Raw genomic sequence first — 20,296 nt, 5'->3', positions numbered from 1 at the left:
TTAAGTCTTTGCAACGGAGAAGGTGTTGCTGCGTGAGCCCAAGCTCAAGAACTCCTTTCATTAAAAAATGTAGTTGTTTGAAAGAATTTGCAATCACCACACATTGTCTGGTAAGAAGAAGAAGTCTACAGCTACTCTATAGTAGACTTTGTTCAGATCACTATGTGTGGACTGAGGCGTGGTCTCTGCAACATAAACACAGGAATAGCAAGCATTCACTATTCTACCAAGTGATGTTATTTACCACTATTCCAGCTACATGAAGCTACTTTACTACACTACACAGAAAATATTAATCATAATAACGTAGCTATTGTAATATCTAAAACAATTATGAAAGCGAAGTTACTGCAGTATAAATATGAGGACTGTACACAGAGCAACCACAGGCAGGAAATAACCACCAGACCTACAGCAGTGGTACTGAAAACCACAGGGTGATGCAGAAATTAGCTCACTGAAAACAAACTATTTTATTTGTCCACAGGGAGGCACCCAAGGCTCTGATGCTGGCCTGTTGAAGAATATTAAGAATTCATTTCATGTGAGGGCCTAACAGACCCTTTAACATATCTGCCAATCACCATCAAGTAACATTTCTGCATTACAGTCAACGTGATCAAAGTGATCTTGATCATCAAACTGTAGGATTCTCAGCTGCTGGGCAGCACGGTGGCCTAGTGGATAGCACTGTTGCTCTGGGTTCGACCCCCGGTCGTCCCGGCCTTTGTGTGGACGCTGCATGTTCTCCCCGTGTCTGCATGGGTTTCCTCCGGTTTCCCCCACCATCAAAAACATGTTAGGTAGGTTCTCCAGTCAGTGCCGTTTGACCAGACACTGCATGTCTATCTGGAGTGTACAGTGGCCACTGCTCCCTTCAAGGATATGGGTTAAATGCAGAGGATGAATCTCGCTACATGTATGTGTATGTGACAAATAAAGCACCTTTACCTGCTGAGAGTGAATCTGTGTGAGGTGGGAGGTAGTGTCTGAAAAATCCCAGATCACATGGTGAAGTTCTACTTTCTCTCCACTAGATGGTGCTGATTAACCCTCTAGTGAGCTGAATCTCAGTTCAGCACAGAAGATGGAAGAGAAGTGCTACATGTTGCATCACACTGGTCTGGTCTCCCTGAGGAAACTGAATCCAGCAGACGGCGCAATCAGCTTAAGGCAGACATTTGGGTATCAGCTTCAAGTCAGTCCAAAACAGGTGAACTATTCCAACAGGGCTGGGCAGAGGACGGCCGAGTGGTCAGTCAGGGAGGCAGGAGTGTAACTGGGCAGGCACACTGTGGGGCTAACGAGGTGAGAGGTGTGCAGAGGAGCAGCGTCAGGTGACTGAGGCAGGAAGCTATGTGAGGACATCTTGTGGAGAAATGGGGAAAGACAGAAAGGGCCAAGAAAATGTGGCAAAGCTTGGCTGCACTGATCAAACTGCTGAAAGTGAAGAGCTTAGATTTGGAAATGAGAAAAGGTTGGTGACCTTCACAGATAACAGAGAGACGGAGCTGGTGAATTTAAAAAATCAGCATCACCAGTGCAAAGAAAATTAAATAATAACATGACTTTTTATCTGTATATATTTAATATTCAAAATATATTTTTAAAGTGCTCCAGATATTATGATGACCAGCCTTATGATTAAATGGGAATGCGAGATAAGACACAATTACCTTTTTACTCCTCAGAGTAAAGAAAAACACAGCTGTACGATGACACACTTATACTAAATAAATAGAGCTGTCAGTGTACTTCCTGCGGGAAAAAAAAGGTTTCCAACTCTTCTTGTAGCAGCTGCGAGTTGTGACACAGGTTTCCACCAGGTGAAGAGATTAGATCAGTCTGAAAACCAGCAGAAAGCTGCATACCTCCACAATCAATTACAGTTATCCTGGCTTCATTAAATGGTGTACATTTAAGGATTCACTGACCTCTGAAGCTTGTGCTTGGAAATCATCTTTATTCATTTTCCCTCAGAGCAAACTCACTAAGTCATTAAACAGTCTGGTGAGCCGCTCAGACTCGAGCCAAACATGCACTTTATTTTCATAAATCATAATACTAAAACTCGATTATGATCATTCGTCTTGCTTATTCAATGTGAAGCACATGCTCCCATTAAAGGAATGATGGATGTCTCCAGATGTGCGGGGAAATCCTCAGTCAGTGTTGCTTAAGAGCACTTTAATAATATTTGTTAAAGAGATAATGTTACTGAATTATTACAAAAATATTAATGTTAGATTAGATACCAGTGCAACAAGTAGCAATTTAATAATGTGGGAACAAACATGAGAAGACCCAAACAAGAAGCCTCAAATCAAAAGCTGGCTTTTATCTGCAGTTTTGAGCTAAAACTAGGTTTTTATTTTAGTAACAGATTCCCTTTGAGGCGAGGAAGAAACTTGTTTGAGCCACGTTTTTATCTGTGATTGACTGTGTGGATCTGATGTACATGCATGCAGCAGCATCTCTGCTAAGTAAACTAGATTCTGCAGCGTTGCACATTTTCTGGAATGCAAGATCGTCCACATCATTGTAGGTTATGTGAATCGTGCAACTTCACTAGCCACATGCAGACAGTTCCATTTGAGTGTTTTTATCTACAAGGCAGTCCTGGGCAAACTACTCAGTTACCTTTGCAGCCTGCGGAACTTCATGGACAGTAGTAACCAAACACATCTAGCAGGTTACTACTTTTAAAGGTTCCCAGGAAGTACTGCCTTCTCACATTGTGCACCCTCAACATGGCACTCCATACGAAAGACAAAAGTTAGAGGGGTTGCAGAAGAGGACGAGTATGGATGCTGATTTCTTAATTCTATATGGGCGTCTTTGAAAATGTTTTAATATATTGGATTGTTATTTCTCTGTAAGTATATTTAATGTTTTATATTGTCACATTTATCTTTGTAACCTTCAATTCTGTCCTGCTGCCAGGTCTCCCTTGAAAGAAGAGGTCCTGTCCTGTTTAAATAAAGGTTCAGTTTTGAAATGTGATGACATTGGCATTATAAGCACAAAAAATACTGTTAGTTTAAAGGTGCGTGTGGTGAACACTGTACCTGCTCTGACGCTGGTCATTAAAACAAAAAGTTAAATCAGGCCACCAAGAGAGACCTACCACTGTTTCAGAATGAATTAGCAATGCTATATGTAATGTCGCCATCTAGCTAACAGATAAATGAAGCGGAGCTCGTGAAGTGGAAACTAACAGTCATTAAATAATAAATCCAAAACAAGCTACCGTAACTTGTTTTTGATTTTTCATATCCTACCAGCACCTGATTATTGTTGCTGTAAACGGGGAATTTTCTCGTTTCATTAAATAATAAGTTTGAGTGGTGGAAGCTTGATACTGCCTTTGTGTATTTATAAATGAATTGTACCTTTAAGTCTGACTTCTTCTCTGTTCTTTTCTCTCCGGCGACTTGTTGGAAACTAATTCACCTTAATTCTGCAAACTAAACATGCTTCCAATTAAGTTTCTTTTATTATGAAATGTAGTTATAATTGTAGGCGTAACCACTAATGTATGAAAAGAGAAAGGAGGCCCGCTGAGGCTGCATGTGAGTCAGGAAATGTCAAGTGCATCTATTAACACTGACTTATTGATTAAAGATCTGACTTGACGAAACTTGTTTGATTATCACTTCTTCAAACAGGTGGCTTCATGATGTAGGAGGCTCTGCTTTCTTCTTGACCCAAATCCAGACAGCTTCTTGTGTGATGACTAATTCGTCCCATTTTATGAACCTGGAGGATATTTAGAGCTGGCAGAACAATATGTGGTTACATTTGAAGTTTGCATTTCAAATTTCAACACAAACAGATGTTTTTTCTCTGGTGTTTTATGACATCGGGATACTCTTGAACGCTCAGCTTTGCAACATGTGGACAACAAACATTGAGTTTGGCTCACTTGGGTATTGTTTGCTTGTTGTTGTTTAGGAAAAGCAGTTATGTCTCCAGGTAAATATTTAAAGAGTGAAGTCAGACAGTTAAAAAAAAAAAAAAAAAGGGCTAATACAATTTGATCATCCATGTGCTGAAGTTGCACCCTGAACTCAGACCTCCCTGCAGAGGTAACGTGACGATTACTGCAACAACACCGAACAACCATCGCCTGCAGGTGTTTGTTCAATCGCCAAGGAAAGGGACAACAATGCGTCAGAAGAGACACACATGAAGTCAGATTACTGTATATAAGTTTGAAAAGCACCACAGTTAGACAGAATTCAAGGGTTGTTTTTAATGTGTTTAAGTAATAAAATCCATAACAAAATAAATATCATGCAATAAAATCAACACATATATGATGTTAAAAAGGGGTTGCGTTCAGAACATCCTACAAAAGCTTTTCTTACAGATGGACCATGCGGACGAAGATGTGAACAAAATCAGGCAGAGTTCTGTTCCACAACTTGCAATGAACAACAGGATTTCACACATATATATATTAATAATATGATGAAATAACAATATATCTTAAATGTTGTTTTTTCATGTCAGTCAAGATTGAGATTTACCTGCTGCTCTTTGGCAGGACAAAAAACACTGTGATGTGTTTTTTAATTATGTGATCTCGGGCGTTGCTTTCAACAAACAACAACAAAACTCCTTCATTTATCTGATTCAGCTTGAGAAGGTTTGGAGAACAGCCTTTGTTAAAGTTCGTCGTTTTCCATAAGTTGTGCAGTGTAACACAAAAGAGCGTGAAGGAAACATATCCGAGCTCAGGACCCAGTCGGATGAATCGCGGTTCAAAGCCTTCAGGCGACATCCCCGTCTTTATCCTGCTGAGGTGATACAGAATCTGACCTTTGACCTCAATTCAAATTTAATCAGTGGGGTTTTATTGGCGGGAACAGACGCTTACATTGCCAAAGCAAGTGTGAAATAAAAACATGTACATAAACAGAAGACCTGTGTTGTTATGATGGTGATCGAGGAAGCACCATGTTTCTGTAAAGAGATCCATAATGATGAAGCACTGAGGACACTTACTGAAGAGACTCATTAATTCATTTCACTTTATCCTGGGAGAAGAAGAGAATCTATTGTAGGTTTATATTTCTCCCTCTGGATTTATATTCTATACTTTAATCAAATTTCTGTTTGGTCCAGGTGGCGTTTAGGTGCACCTTTAAGAGGAGAAAAGGCCTGAATACCTAAACTTCTGACCTGCCTTTGGGGCTAGAAACTACAGCTGACAGGTACACATGAGCTGAGAGGCATTAATAAATTTAACATCAGTATGTCTCTATGGAGCCGTCAGGGATCTTACTGATGTGGAAATCTGCAAACAGATTGTTAAACTGTCAGAGGAAGAAAATATTTGGGGAATGTTCAGTCAAGACTCAAGTAAACCGTCAGCTGATCGTGCAACACATTCTCACTCCCAACTGGTCGCATATGGACTCTTGGTCAAACTTTTTAACGCCCTGGGTATCCTTTGGCATAGTTTTTGCACGTGTAGGGCACCATGGTCAAGTCAGCAATAACAAAAAGGCAACATCCTCTTAGACTTTCAAAATAAAACTAGTGGTTAATGTTTTGAAATGTCGCAATTTGGTTAAGTTTATGCACCAAAGATAGGCTTTTTGTTTCACACAGGTTACAAACACTGATCTCCTGGGTGAAAGTCCAGTTTATGGCCCACCAGTCCACCTCCTTACTTTGATTTATTGACTAATACTTTTAGCGTTCAAAAATTATGCTGAAAGGCTTCCAAGTGCGTCTCAAACTGACGCCAAAGGCTCTTGACCATGCGTCCATATGCATTGGCTTGGGAGTGACAACGTGTTGGGTCGCGTCAGTTTCAGGAGTCACATTCTCCCACTTTAACTTTATTCCTATCCAGTTAGTAACTGATGCTAAAAAACAAGTTTACTTGTGATCTCAGAGTTAATCTTGTTGTATGTTCAGGTCAGTGTTTTGTGAGAACTGTTTGGCTCGGCCTGGTCATTACCGGCAGATACCAAATACCTTGATCGGGACACGCTTAATAGTTTTTATAAAATTCAGGCCAGGAGATGGGTTTAGAAAAGAATTGTACAATGGCTAACGTGCTGTTAGATATATTTTTTTACTCCAGTTATGAGTCTGTTACTCACTTAGCTGGTGTGACAGTTAAATGGTCCATTGTAACGGTTTCATTATTATTTCGCACTTTTATTTTGAAGGCCAAATGCAATTCAAAAGGCCGCCTAAAAAAACATGCGCACAGTTTAGCAATCTGTTCCAAATCAATATATTTTGTACCGTATGCACATAGTTTTAGACACAAGGGGCACTATTCCCTCAGTTAGAGTCCATGACTCGTAGGTGAATTTGCACAAGTGAAGATGCGTCTTTAGTGATGCATAACACATGAATCTCCCAGCAACAACTACGACTCCCATCCCACACCCACTTCTGTGGCTAAGCTTTGTAGGAGTTGTAACTCTTTAACATGAACAACTGAATCCTTTTTTTATCAAATGTTTACTGTGAAGTACAGAAACCTCAGTTCATCATCAGTCCCTGGAGGACTAGAGATGTGTACTGCAGAAAAGTGCGAGGGAGACGAGTGTTTTGTGGTTTTATGACGGGTGTAATGGAGCTCACAGCTCCTCAGGTGATCAGCACTTCCCAGCACTCCCGCTCTAATGACACACCGAGTTAAACTGCTGTGTACTTCATGCAGTACTTTACGATGTATTTCAACATTATTTTGGATATATTCCTTATGCTCAGAGGAGGATTACACATTGTGAGTATACTTCAGTGTAGTAAATAAATATTTGTTTTACAGTCTGACATCTCTTTGGTCATTTTCAGGGATACTTGGACATGTTGGAGGAATAAGTAAAGTTACCAATAAGGCCAATATAAAAGAACATCTCTGCTGTAGACTGACCATGATAATTCAGTCACACAGGCTTTCATGTGAAAATAAAAAGATTCTCCATGTGTTGCTTAAACAAACTGTTAAACTGAGCCAGGGTACATTATTAATCACATTCAGACAAAGATTTCTAAAGCTGCGAGAACAGGACGACTGACCGACAGGCACTCTTGTTGTGTGAAAACCTCACAACTCCGGTTCAAATGTGACGTAATATTCAACAAATCCTAATCACCATAGTAAAGTTGGTTTGACTTATTTTAGCTTACAGTGAACGTTTAGCTTGTCTTTGCACCGCTGCAAACGGGAGCTGATTTCAGAGTTGAACCTTTCAGTGACAGAAACCTCTCAGATTACATTACACCTGTCACAACAGCGTAAAAGTTCAAATCTAGAAGACAACGCAGAATAAACAGGCCGCTGCAGACAAAAATACTTTAAAAATAAAGAACAAATGTTTCTGTTTTTGAGAAATCATACTATTACAAGATAAAGTTGCAATTATTTGAAAATAAGTTGGTAATATCTCAGGAATAAAGTTGTTTGACACTATACTTATAAAGTCACAATTTTACAAGACAAATTGTAATTTTAAGATGAAGCTGTAATTTTACAAAATAATATTTTGACTAAAGTTGTAATATTATTAATAGGCAGTAATGTGTTACTCAGTACTGTAATATTACTTTTCCCAATAACTAGTAGTGTAACTAATTACTCTAAAACACTTTTACGGTTTTACACTTACTAATCTAAGTCTAAATCTAACACTGCGTTACCTCGTTAGCATCTGCTGAAGCAGCACAGCGACGTGAAACGTACAGAAAGAAATTCCTGCCAGAGATGCTTGGACTCGTCAGGAGAGAGTGGCGTTAACGTAACGTTATATTATTATTTTATTTTATTTCAGCTGTTGGCGTAAAGAAACACTTCTTGCTGCTGTGGTGAGAGACTGCTTTGTTTAGGGGTGAAGGGGTTGATTTATTTGTGGCGGCCTACAAATAAATCAGTGTATGGGATAATTATCAACGAGAACCGCCACATATTGTACTCATATTGTACTCATATTGTACCCCTCATATATGCACAAACCGGTCCAAAGTAAGAATATAGTTGGTTGTCGAGGTTAGCATGTGCATAGCCCCCCCGCCCGCGCCACAGTTACGCTGTCATTCTGTGAAACTACAGTAAAGTAACCGGTTACTTTTATCAGCCAGTAATAAGTAATTTTGGAGTACACTGTTCAAGATAAAGTCATAACTTTACAAAGAAGTTAGTTAGTTTAGGAAATGCACGTTATCCAGTCTACCCTAACCATTACATGCGTCCCTGCTCTCGGAATATATCAATGTTTTCTCTTGACTTTATTCTCATAATATCAGATTATGGCTTTTTCTGGAAAATTATGACTCAAAATCACTTTATTTTTCAAATCTCAGTCTTTTTTTGTGGCTCTAATATTCAATTGTGGTCTTTTGACAGCCCTTTCTGAGACGACTGTATGTGAACGCAGAGATTTGAAAGTGTCCATGCAAACACTCCATATGATCCATAGTTCACCAGTCCACATAAAAACATTTAAACTAACTCGAGGCTGTTACAACCTGGAAAAAGAGTCATCACTGTGGAGTTGTGAGGTTTTTGGCCCAAAACAACAGAGCTGTGTTCGACTGCGCCGACACTTTACAGGAAGAATTTATAATATATAACACCAAAACCTTTCTGGCTGTGTAACTTCTGGTCGCAGCTGAAATGTTTTCCGTCCCTCAGTGCTACAAATCAGCTGAGATCATTGGTAACAGAAAGTTCACAGGTTCGACTGTGTGTCATCAGCCAAATGTTATAAAGATGAGCATGTCAGTGGTCAGCACGCCTATCCTAATACTTCCCCATCGTTAACTTTACATAACACACCCACACTGTACACGTCCAAACCGGCATCAGGTAGAAAGACAAACTAAAGGGTCCATTTGGTTATTTCTGATGCGTGAAGGACCTCCATCGTGCCTCCTCTCTCTCAGGTCTGGTGTTTGAGTGCGTGTCGGCTCCTTTTTTCCCAGAATGCAGCTCTGTATCTCTTCAGCCGTGTCTCAGTCGTCCTCTTCGCTGCAGCGTTTTCCCCTCTGAGGAAAAGAAATGGGATGAGAAACAGTGTGAGTGTACGTTATTAGTTTGTGCTCCTCCTAAGGCATGTTGGTGTGCGCGGGTCCTCACTCTGCCGGTGTCGGGACGGAGCAGAAGCTCAAACACTCGGCGTCCTGTGCGTCTGTGCAGAAGCAGCGGCCGAGTTCCCTTCTGAGGCGGACCGGACCAAATCCATAAGGAACCACATGGCTGAAAAACAGAAAACAAAAGAGTCACTCTTGAATACTCACACATCATTGACCACACTGACCTCACTGCCCTCGTGGACCTCGGTGTGTGATGTTCAAGGTGAAGTCATTTCCCCTCAACAGATTTTAACTGGTCTTGAAACATTTTAACACTGCTGCCTCTATACGAAGCATATGCAGCTCGTTCTCGCCTATGACCCATATTTACATTTTTGTCAGGCCGCGTCCTCTACTGGCATAAGAAATCAGGTGATGTAGTATAAAGAGTCAGTCTACTTGCCATCCGGAAATGTTGAGTGCCTCAAAGTTTTATGCTAGATATGTTAAGTATGGATCCCCAGCATTGTGAAACTGCCGGATGCTAACTTGCACATGCTAGCAATTAGCATAATTAGCAGAAAGTAGCATAATCACATGTATGGACACTATTTCAGAATGTGCTTGGCCAATTTGGACAATCTTGGGAGTGGTTTTAGGGGTTACTGAGGATGGTGAATCCATTATTGAAAAAACACAAAAAGGCCATTTAAACTGAAATGGCCATATTTCAACTCCTGGTGGACCAATTTTGATGGTTTGAAATTTTGGTTACATGTTTGGGTCTATTTTGAGTATATTTAAATGCTTAATATATTGGACCTGCATTTCAGAATCAAGAGATATCAGTTTCATTAATGTGAAATCCCACCTTGCAACTGGTTTCTTCTCTGTAGCTGTTCGTTCACATTTTCCTGTAAGTAGCGTGGATTTCATTGTGGGGAACGATAAAGGTTTATCCTGACCCAGAAGTGGTGGTTAGTCTGACCCTAGAAGTTGAGCCAGAACTGGCTCAGAGGCACCCCGAGGTTGATCCTGTCGGTGTTTTGACGAGGTCACAGGTTCAGAAACAGGGTCACGATGTGGATCTCGCTGATTCCCTGTTACCTGCTGTGTTTGCCATGAACAAGAAAAGTGCGAGGGACTTAAGAAAGCTGATCGCTCTGTTTCTGCTCTTAAGGTACCATTGCCCCTGATCTGTGTGTCACAAACCGACCACCTTGTTCACACGCCTGATTGCAGGAAGAAGTGCCTGTGTAATGTTACTATGCTTAAGCGCTATCATTCTAGGAAAGCTGTTCAGTCCAAGAAGAGGTTGGCGCCATTAACATTCAACCTGGCTAAGTGCGATTTCAGGAAGATCACCGTCTCGTACTTAGGACAACAGGTCGGCCACGGCCAGGTTGGTCCTGTTGATGCCAAAGTTTCTGCCATTTCAACCTACACAGTCCCAACAACCAGTCATGAACTCCACTGTTTTCTCGGGATACCATGTGGGGATTCGATACAAGAAGGGGGTCGACATCGTGGTAGCTGACACGTTGTCCTGTGAGTGAGGTGTCCTTTCTGGTCAGTGTGTTCATGACAATCTTGGGTAAAATGACTAAAGAATTACTGCGTGTCTTCTTGTACTCTTGGCTATAGTATTTGAAAGCTTGAATGTGCCCTGATCAGTGTGTGACCCATCTGTCTGAAATATTGTCCATATATGTGATTATGCTACTTTGTACTATGTACTTATTTTAACCATTTATTCCAAATTGCAAAAACAGGTATTTTAGACTGCAATGATCACTAAAAAAGCCCGCGAAATCCTGGAGGGACTGAAATAGATGCATTACCTGATCCCTATGCATTCTGCAAACAGCTGTTTAAAAAAATTGTATTATAAACAAGTTGTCTTTCTTTAAAACAAATGCATGGCTTAGCCAGATCAAGATCTTCACACAGGAGGCGACGGAAACAGCAACTCTGTCCACAAACGTGAAGTTCCTTGAATTTGCTGTAATTCATAATAATAAAAACAGCTTTTCTGGTCTTTGAAGGTGCAGATATGCATATGTTTGCCTCTTCAATGAATCTTACTCTATAGACTCATTTTGCAAAATGGTAGATCTACAAGGAGTCTGAGGGACCAAACGTGGTTTCTGCTGCCACCCTTTAAAAGCACCGTGGCTCTGGCATGTGCGCTGCCTCACTTGGTGCTTGAGTCGACGTTCGTTGAAGGAATAGTTTGACATTTTGGGAAATATATCGTTAGACTCAGTTTTGTTTTACTGCTGTGTGAATCATCTGGCTGCACATCCATCTGGTGCCAGTGTGACCGCTGCGACGGTTCGCAGCCGGCTGCAGGTTGGAGGGGGATCCATCGCTGGATTAGTGGTGGGCTGAACTAGACCGCAAGGAGAACTGCCAGCAGATGCCAGTGGTTTAACAGTGCTACATTTATGTCAAAACAAGGATATAGCTTAAAATAAAACTACGGTTTCATCTTTATTGTTTCTAAAATGCTTGTCACATTTTTGAAGGCAGGTTTCTTGGAGCAGCAGTTGGACTGAATTTAGATGCGAGTCCAGTTTTGATAAATCATTTCACAGATATCACATTGTTGAAAGGCTTTGTGTCTTATTTTTAATCAAACGGTCACACATCTGGATCCCATTTCCACTTTGTGGCCGGTGATAAAGTATGACCCTTTCATCTGCCAGCCTTCCTCATCCCTCCACCATCCTCCATCAGCGCTCTCCCAGCTCCTCTCTGCAATATCATTTATTTTATTTTCTATACTTTGTTAACTTTTATTTCACTGTGTTGGCTTCACTTCCACTTGTATTTGTTTGACCCTTTGACACATAGTGAGCCCCCCACTCCCCCATTTAGTTACTGTGTTTCAGTACAGGGATGAGTACATCCTGAACTGCTGAACTGTAGCTCAATGAATTATGGCTCCACTGCACCGGGATCCCTTGGACTCTTTGGTTCTTGTCTCTATTTAAAGAGTTATGTGCATTCCTGTCGCCAGACAGGAACGTTGATTTTGGACGATTCTGGAAAACTCTGAACTATATGCATGACAAAGTATTCTAATATTCAATACCAATGCGTATGTGCCAGAAAATGTATGCTTATGTTAGGTCTATGTCCTTGAAGTCAGACTCCCAACCACCCTGACCATCAAGGTGTCTGCATCAAAGACCCCTGGTTGGAGAATCCCGATTGATTTCAGTGTTTATTTTTTCACTCATGAGGACGGAAAGCTAAATATCTGTGTGAAAATCAGATTATAAAAATATTTAATCTGAAAATACTTTTGGAGTTTTTCTGGTACACAGGACCTCCCTTAAAAGGTATTTAGTGTTACTGTACTTACTGAGTCAGAATAAACTACAGTGTGTGTGTGTGTTCATGCTGATGAAAGGAACATGTCACCCAATGCTGCAGTGAGGCTCACTGATGTGTTTTAGTAGTGTCTACACAACAATTGGGCTCTATGGCTCAGAGGAAAAAGATATATCAGGCGTTAGTAGATCCATTCGCTGTTGGCTCACATGAAGCAAGAAAATCTCCAGGCTTCTCATCAAGCACATGCTACCTAGTTTACATATTTAAAACAAAATGGAGTTTCAACAGGAAGTGCTGCAGGCGTAAGCAGCACTCAGGAGCTCCCTGTCGCCCACAGGGTTTAGTGGTATAGTTAGTGATGGTGGGAACTGCCAGTGCTGTTTAAAAACGTCTTTATGATGAAGGCAGGAAGATTGCATTTTACCACACTGCTATGTTTAGACTAAACTAACAATCTGAGACTTAGTGAGAGGGTTCCACCGCTGCACAAGCTGTTTTTGGCTCATCTCTGGAAGCTATTTCAGTGACACAGCTCTTTAATTAGTCATTTATTTCGAATGTGACTTATTGGCATGACATGAAAAACAACAGTATAGTATGTTGGCAAGCAATACAGCATGTTTTGTGAAACACAATCACACAGGTTGGTTAAATGTGTAAAAGTCGCTGATGAGATTAAAGAAAGGAGCGGCAAAAACAAACCACAAAATCCAATTTACAACTGAAATAAAGTCAATTTTAACAACATGGCAACAATAGTATGTACCACCTAATATTTACCTTAAAATCCTTAGATCTGAACAGAAATGATCACAAATCCTTCTCGTTTTAATTGTTTCATGTGAACTGGGCTTATGAAGACTCAGACTGTGCAGAACTGGTTGTGGGCAATTTAGGGTCCGACCACGATGATTTCAGACTTTTTGTGGTCCCTCTGGTGGGTTTGTGTTAAAAGGGTTAAACAGGCTTATTTAGAAACAGCAAGAGGAAACATGGCAGAAATGAACCTTCCTTAGGAAAGGTGCTCTTTCTTATTAGCTTCACCACATCTAACTGCTTACTCATTGCTTGTGCATACTGAACTACAGTGAAGTTAATTGCTACCAATTGTGAAGGCAGCTGTGCATCTGGGTCCTATTTCAGGCCAAAATATGCTGAGATGCTGACAAAATAATCCTGAGATGAATGTGAAAAACCAACAGCGAACAACAATGTGACTTCTGTGATTGCTGTAACAAAGCAGCGATGTCACCTTTAGCCAGTATATAAAGTCATCGTATATTATTTTTTAATGGTGACCACTCCAGCTCCAACAGTGAGTGTTGCCTCATGGGTTGTTTGCAGCCTTAAAGTTGCCTCGCTAGCAAGTTTCTATTTGTAGTGAGCCGTTTGGAGTCAGTACTGAAAGTGTTCAGACAGCAGTATTGAATATAAACTGTATATACAGTGGGTACGGAAAGTATTCAGACCCCTTTAAATTTTTCACTCTTTGTTTCATTGCAGCCATTTTCCAAAAATCAAAAAAGTTCATTTTATTTCTCAGTAATGTACACTCAGCACCCCATCTTGACAGAAAAAAAACAAAATGTAGAAATTTTTGCAAATTTATTAAAAAAGAAAAACTGAAATATCACATGGTCATAAGTATTCAGACCCTTTGCTGTGACACTCATATTTAACTCAGGTGCTGTCTATTTCTTCTGATCATCCTTGAGATGGTTCTACACCTTCATTTGAGTCCAGCTGTGTTTGATTATACTGATTGGACTTGATTAGGAAAGCCACACACCTGTCTATATAAGACCTTACAGCTCACAATGCATGTCAGAGCAAATGAGAATCATGAGGTCAAAGGAACTGCCTGAAGAGCTCAGAGACAGAATTGTGGCAAGGCACAGATCTGGCCAAGGTTACAAAAAAATTTCTGCTGCACTTAAGGTTCCTAAGAGCACAGTGGCCTCCATAATCCTCAAATGGAAGACGTTTGGGACGACCAGAACCCTTCCTAGAGCTGGCCGTCCGGCCAAACTGAGCTATCGGGGGAGAAGAGCCTTGGTGAGAGAGGTAAAGAAGAACCCAAAGGTCACTGTGGCTGAGCTCCAGAGATGCGGTCGGGAGATGGGAGAAAGTTGTAGTAAGTCAACCATCACTGCAGCAATCCACCAGTCGGGGCTTTATGGCAGAGTGGCCCGACGGAAGCCTCTCCTCAGTGCAAGACACATGAAAGCCCGCATGGAGTTTGCTAAAAAACACCTGAAGGACTCCAAGATGGTGATAAATAAGATCCTCTGGTCTGATGAGACCAAGATAGAACTTTGGCCTTAATTCTAAGCGGTATGTGAGGAGAAAACCAGGCACTGCTCATCACCTGTCCAATACAGTCTCAACAGTGAAGCATGGTGGTGGCAGCATCATGCTGTGGGGGTGTTTTTCAGCTGCAGGGACAGGACGACTGGTTGCAATCGAGGGAAAGATGAATGCGGCCAAGTACAGGGATATCCTGGACGAAAACCTCATCCAGAGTGCTCTGGACCTCAGACTGGGCCGAAGGTTTACCTTCCAACAAGACAATGACCCTAAGCACACCGCTAAAATAACGAAGGGGTGGCTTCACAACAACTCCGTGGCTGTTCTTGAATGGCCCAGCCAGAGCCCTGACTTAAACCCAATTGAGCATCTCTGGAGAGACCTGAAAATGGCTGTCCACCAATGTTTACCATCCAACCTGACAGAACTGGAGAGGGATCTGTAAGGAGGAATGGCAGAGGATACCCAAATCCAGATGTGAAAAACTTGTTGCATCTTTCCCAAAACGACTCATGGCTGTATTAGATCAAAAGGGTGCTTCTACTAAATACTGAGCAAAGGGTCTGAATACTTATGACCATGTGATATTTCAGTTTTTCTTTTTTAATAAATTTGCAAAAATTTCTAAATTTCTGTTTTTTTCTGTCAAGATGGGGTGCTGAGTGTACATTACCAAGAAATAAAATTAACTTTTTTGATTTTTGGAAAATGGCTGCAATGAAACAAAGAGTTAAAAATTTAAAGGGGTCTGAATACTTTCCGTACCCACTGTATACACAATATTATACAATTTGTAAAGTCGCAGGAAAAGTATGTGTACCCTTTGGAATTACCTGGATTTCTGCATAAATTGGTCATGAAGTGTGATCTGATCTTCATCTAAGTCACAAAAATAGACAAACACAGTCTGCTTAAACTAATACCACACAAACATTTATTTGTTTTTATGTTTTTAGTGCAGGGTGTAAAAAGTATGTGAGTCAGGAGTCAGACAACCTGGAGTTCAATCAATGAGACGAGATTGGAGGTGTTGGTTAGAGCTGCCCTGCCCTGTAAAAACACACATCAATTTTAATTTTGCTTGATATGAACTGTGCCTTGAAGAAAAGAGCTGTCTGAAGAAGAATTGTCGACTTGCATGAAGCTGTAAAGGGTTACAGAAGTATCTCTAAACCACCAGGGAGGAAGCCACTACTGTCCAAAAAAAGTTTCAAAACAGCACCTGGATTTTCCACTTGCAAAATATTTTGTGGACAGATGAAACCAAAGTTGAGTTGTTTGGAAGGAACATGCAACCCTACGCGTGGAGGAAAAAAGGCACAGCACACCATCATCAAAACCTCATCCACGACTGTGAGGTATGGTGGAGGGGGAATCATGGTTTGGGGCTCCTTCGCTGCCTCAGCGCCATGAAGGGTTGCTAATACTGACACAAAAATGAATTCCAAATTTTATCAAGAAATTTAGCAGTAGAATGTAAGGCCATCTCTCCGCCAATTTAACCTCAACAGCTTGGTTTCAAGCTTCCTCCTGACCATTATTCATGTCTGATCTGCAAATACCGGAAATGTTTGGCTGATGTTATTGCTTGACATGTTGCAGGACGAGGCAGCTGACATATTGAATGTAATTATTTTCTGTATCATCCGGGGAAACATCCAAAAGGTCCAGACATGATGAGTTTTATGTTACAAAACGCAACTAAAATAAACAGATGGATGGAAGTGAAGGTTTGAGTTAATCTTCACCGATGAAGTGGGTTACAACCTTTGTGTACAACAATTTTTTTGGTTAGTGTTTAAACGAAGCAGTGACCAAGTCTTCAAGCCTGGTAAGAGCCATTGTGGTGTCCAGTGGTTCTAACATCTTGTTTCACAGCCTTTTGTTTTGAGGCCTCCTATTTGACATATATAGCACAGCTGAAGTTGAGAAGTGTGTAATTTAAGGTGTTTTGACATGCTGCCCTGGGTGTCCACAACATGATGTTTAGAGGAGACATGCCTACAGGGAGGCCAACTATGTCTTTTCATCTGTTTTCAATTGTTTTCTCAAAGACAAAATATAAAGAAACCAAAGACTGTGTGTCAGCCTTTTTATTTGTCTTTTTATCTACCATCAAGTGGTCACCTCGCTACTGAGAAGCAAGTTTATTACATTTTCTTTAAAAACAAAGACATGTATATAGATTCTTTCAGTGTGAACGTAATGGAGTGAAAGAGAGAATATAAACAATCTACTGAATGAATGTACTGGCACTAACAGGAAAACTGAGCAGGTTTAATAAGAAACACTGCTGGAACATTTCTATGAGAATTGTCATATTTCATACTTAAAAAAAAAACATGTTCACCACAAAAATCTTTAGAAGACTGCAATGTAAACACCAGCATGGACACAGTCTGACATTAATTGAGCTTTTGGCTTTTTAAAATACAGACCAACAAAATAACACAACTAAAAACCAAAGTTGTTTACAAGAGGGTTTACATTTTGAATATAATCTGTAAGTGAAACCTTCCAATCGTGTATTTGAACATATCTGTAATGTGGATACTATGAATTGTGTTTTTAGATGCAGATTGTGCTTGCAATTCTGTAACCTGTTATTTTCAACACTTAAAATCACTGACTTGGCAAAGCAGTGAAAGTTTATCTTAGTTTTGGACTCTGCTGTGAGTGAACGCCTCCCATCCTCCCTCACAAACCACCCAGCTACTGCTACAGGGAAAACCTTGTACAGCCCTCTGAGGGTTTCGGACAGATTATTGATTGCTTCTTATCTTTGGTTTTGGTTTTATTATCACATTTTAACACCGTAAAAATTTATCACAGTGTTCCATTACTGTGAAAACAAACTCTTTCTTTTCTTGCTGACGGCGAACTCACCTCGGGGTGTTGACCCAGACGATGCCAATGTGGCAGAAGAAAATACACTCCTTGTCTTTCTGGTTCTCGCAGGAACAGCGCTTCTCTCGCCGGTGGGCCGTGTGGGGGAGCTGCTCCACGGGGCCCTCCTCCGCTGTGGGGCTCGTAACAGAGAATGAAGAGGCTGGAAAACAAAAGTGGAGGTGGTTAGAAACTTTATTATTTTAGTATGTAATGGCTATATGTATTCTGTCATAATGAGAGTCTATTTCTTTTTTAAATTCATGTTTAGAAAAGTTCCTGCTTGTAATGTTCCTATTAAGAACCAGATAATCAGGTGTAAAATTCTTACATTTAGTTTTCACTTTATGTGGTTACGTACCAATATTTTGTAGGGACCAAAACTGTTCTCTTAGCCAGATTTCCTTTAAAAAAAATATTCAGTTTTCTGTTGCTCTTCACACCGCAGTCAGGCTGTTTAGGAAGTGCATGAGAGGGCCCTCCTCTAAAGTCCAGGGAGTAAAGTTATTGCTTACAGTCAGCTTTTGTGTGGACCTTCTCGGTATTTCCAGCACCTACATCTGTAATCTTTGGATGGCAATGTCTCCTCTTTGTTCCACACTGAAATGTCATAGTATTTATTTGACGGAATGGCAAAAGTATATTTGTACATACATTCATAGTTCCCTGACGATGAATTCTAATGACTTGGGTGATCCCCTTGACAATTCCTACAGTGCCAACTAGTGCTGAGACGATTCATCGAGAAACTTAATGAACTAGATTACTGAAAAAAAGCATTGGTGCAAATTGTTTGCACTGTTGCTTTGTTTAAGCAGTATTTAGCACTATATAAAGCAAACTGTTTCGCACAGATGATTTTTACTGTCGCACAACGACAGGGACAAGTGAAGACAACCTGATCTGATGGCGAGGACTGCAAAATGGTTAGTTGTAAATGTATAAATGTGCGTTTGTTGTTATTGTTCTCTGACTGGTTAGTCCGTGAGTTTGGGTCGTAACATTACAGGGATTTGAGTTACACAGCTGATCCAGGTACTGGAGCCGCCAAGCAAAAGTGTTTCTCATCTAATCACTCGATGAATCTATGAAATCATCTGTAGAATGCTCGATTATTAAAACAATCGCAACATGAGGTTGTGAAGTGAGAAACACACTTTCATGTTCCCCCTCAGGATGAACTGTAATCATTTTGGTGATCCTCTGATCAACATGTGTCCAGCACTTTGGTTCACTACCAAATACCTGGCTGTACACTCTTGGACAGTCTTGGTGAGGTATTCTATGGTAAATATTTGACCAGCTGGTGCTAGACGGGAAGCTCTTAGGATTCGGCCTGTAGAAACCATGAATATATAGTTGATACTCCAAACCAAAGTGGTGCTTTGCATTGGCATCCTGAAGAAATCTTCTGACTGACAACTGTACTGTGTGACAAAGGAGAGCGTGTGAGGCAAACTCTTAGTCCTGACATGGGTCTTCATCCAATAATCACAACAATCAACGCTCCAGGAAAGCTAAACATTATCACATGTTCAGCCCAGGTGAGCACATCCTGGCTTCTGTACCATGACTACTTCAAATGACATAATCCGACACGGCTGGTGTGTGTTGCCCTGAAGAGTGTGTGACCCATCTTTTCCTTTGTTAATAAGTTTTGGCATGTGGCCGGCACCTCACAGGCGTTAGAACAACTCTCTGCCTCTTTACACTTTACAACCACAGCATGAGCAGAAGTGTTATACTGTAACTCTACACCTGAACACACACTCACACACACACACCGAGGCCTACATACACACTTGTACATATTAAACACACACAGCCCATAAAGCCCACAGACAGCCTTTGATCCTGCTCTCAGTGCACACAGGGGAATGTTTGGGCAAAGAGGGATTTACACAAAATAACACCTCTTCTCACCATAAATGGCCGAGGCCTGCTCTTTATGTTGCTGTGTCCCAGAGAATCAAATATTTGAGGTTGTTATTCATGTGAAGTTTCCAAAGACGCTGTTATTTGTCTGTGAAGCTCACTACCCAGTTTTCCCCTATCCACATTGGTGGAACATGAATCCAAGGATTCTTAAGTGAATGTGGACACTGTTTGTCTTTTTGTTTCCAACAACTCTTGAAGTAAAAGAACTTTGTCTGCTCAATCAGCAACTTTAATAGCAATGAAGAAGAAGACTCAGAGGTCACACAGAGTACTGTAACTCCAACCAACACATTCTCACTCCCAACTCCTCACATACAGCGTGGATGCTTGGTCAAGACCCATCTGAGTCAGTTTGTAAGCATAGAAGTGATGTCACACGTTGGTTTGTGGACTGCGGATTTGAAACCTCTTCAAGATACTGAGGAATCAATGGCTCTGTGTGGAGCTAGCTAGCTTGCTTAGCTAAGTGGATCTGTAATTCATGTCATTTTAACCGGGATGATAATTTTGTCTAGCGAAAGAACAGGCTTAAAACTAAATGTACTCACCAGAGAAAATGAACCCGCCAACTCCTAATAAGCTTTTTCAGCGGTGCACAGTTTATGAACGTTAAAGGCACGTGTAGGATATTTAACATAAAAGTCTGAGTATGGAGGTGGACAGGTGGGTCAGACACCAAACTTTCAAGCAGGAGACTGGTGTTCGTTTCTGATTTAAACAGCATTAAATGTTTTTATTTAAGTTGCGTAAGTTAGTCAAGTAATGTTACTTAACTTATGTA

The 20,296-nt window shown here is 40.8% G+C and overlaps 1 protein-coding gene across 1 annotated transcript in view; it reads right to left on the bottom strand.

Annotated features, from left to right (window-relative positions):
- Positions 1-4,246: 4,246 nt before the first annotated feature.
- si:ch211-202p1.5 (uncharacterized protein LOC103909337 homolog) overlaps positions 4,247-20,296 on the bottom strand; it is a 28,452-nt gene continuing 12,402 nt past the window's right edge. Inside the window, exons 2-4 of the mRNA XM_038727818.1 lie at positions 17,578-17,740; positions 9,107-9,226; positions 4,247-9,015 (exon numbers count right to left, since the gene is read on the bottom strand). Of these exons, the coding sequence (XP_038583746.1) occupies positions 8,910-9,015; positions 9,107-9,226; positions 17,578-17,740 (389 nt within the window). The 3' untranslated portion in view covers positions 4,247-8,909. The remainder of the gene's footprint in view (positions 9,016-9,106; positions 9,227-17,577; positions 17,741-20,296) is intronic.

The sequence above is a fragment of the Micropterus salmoides genome, unplaced genomic scaffold (genome assembly GCF_014851395.1).
Source record: "Micropterus salmoides isolate LMB-PRFRI ecotype aquatic unplaced genomic scaffold, ASM1485139v1 Ms_hic_scaffold_18, whole genome shotgun sequence".
NCBI lineage: Eukaryota > Metazoa > Chordata > Actinopteri > Centrarchiformes > Centrarchidae > Micropterus > Micropterus salmoides.
This window is presented reverse-complemented; position numbering and strand designations above follow the sequence as displayed.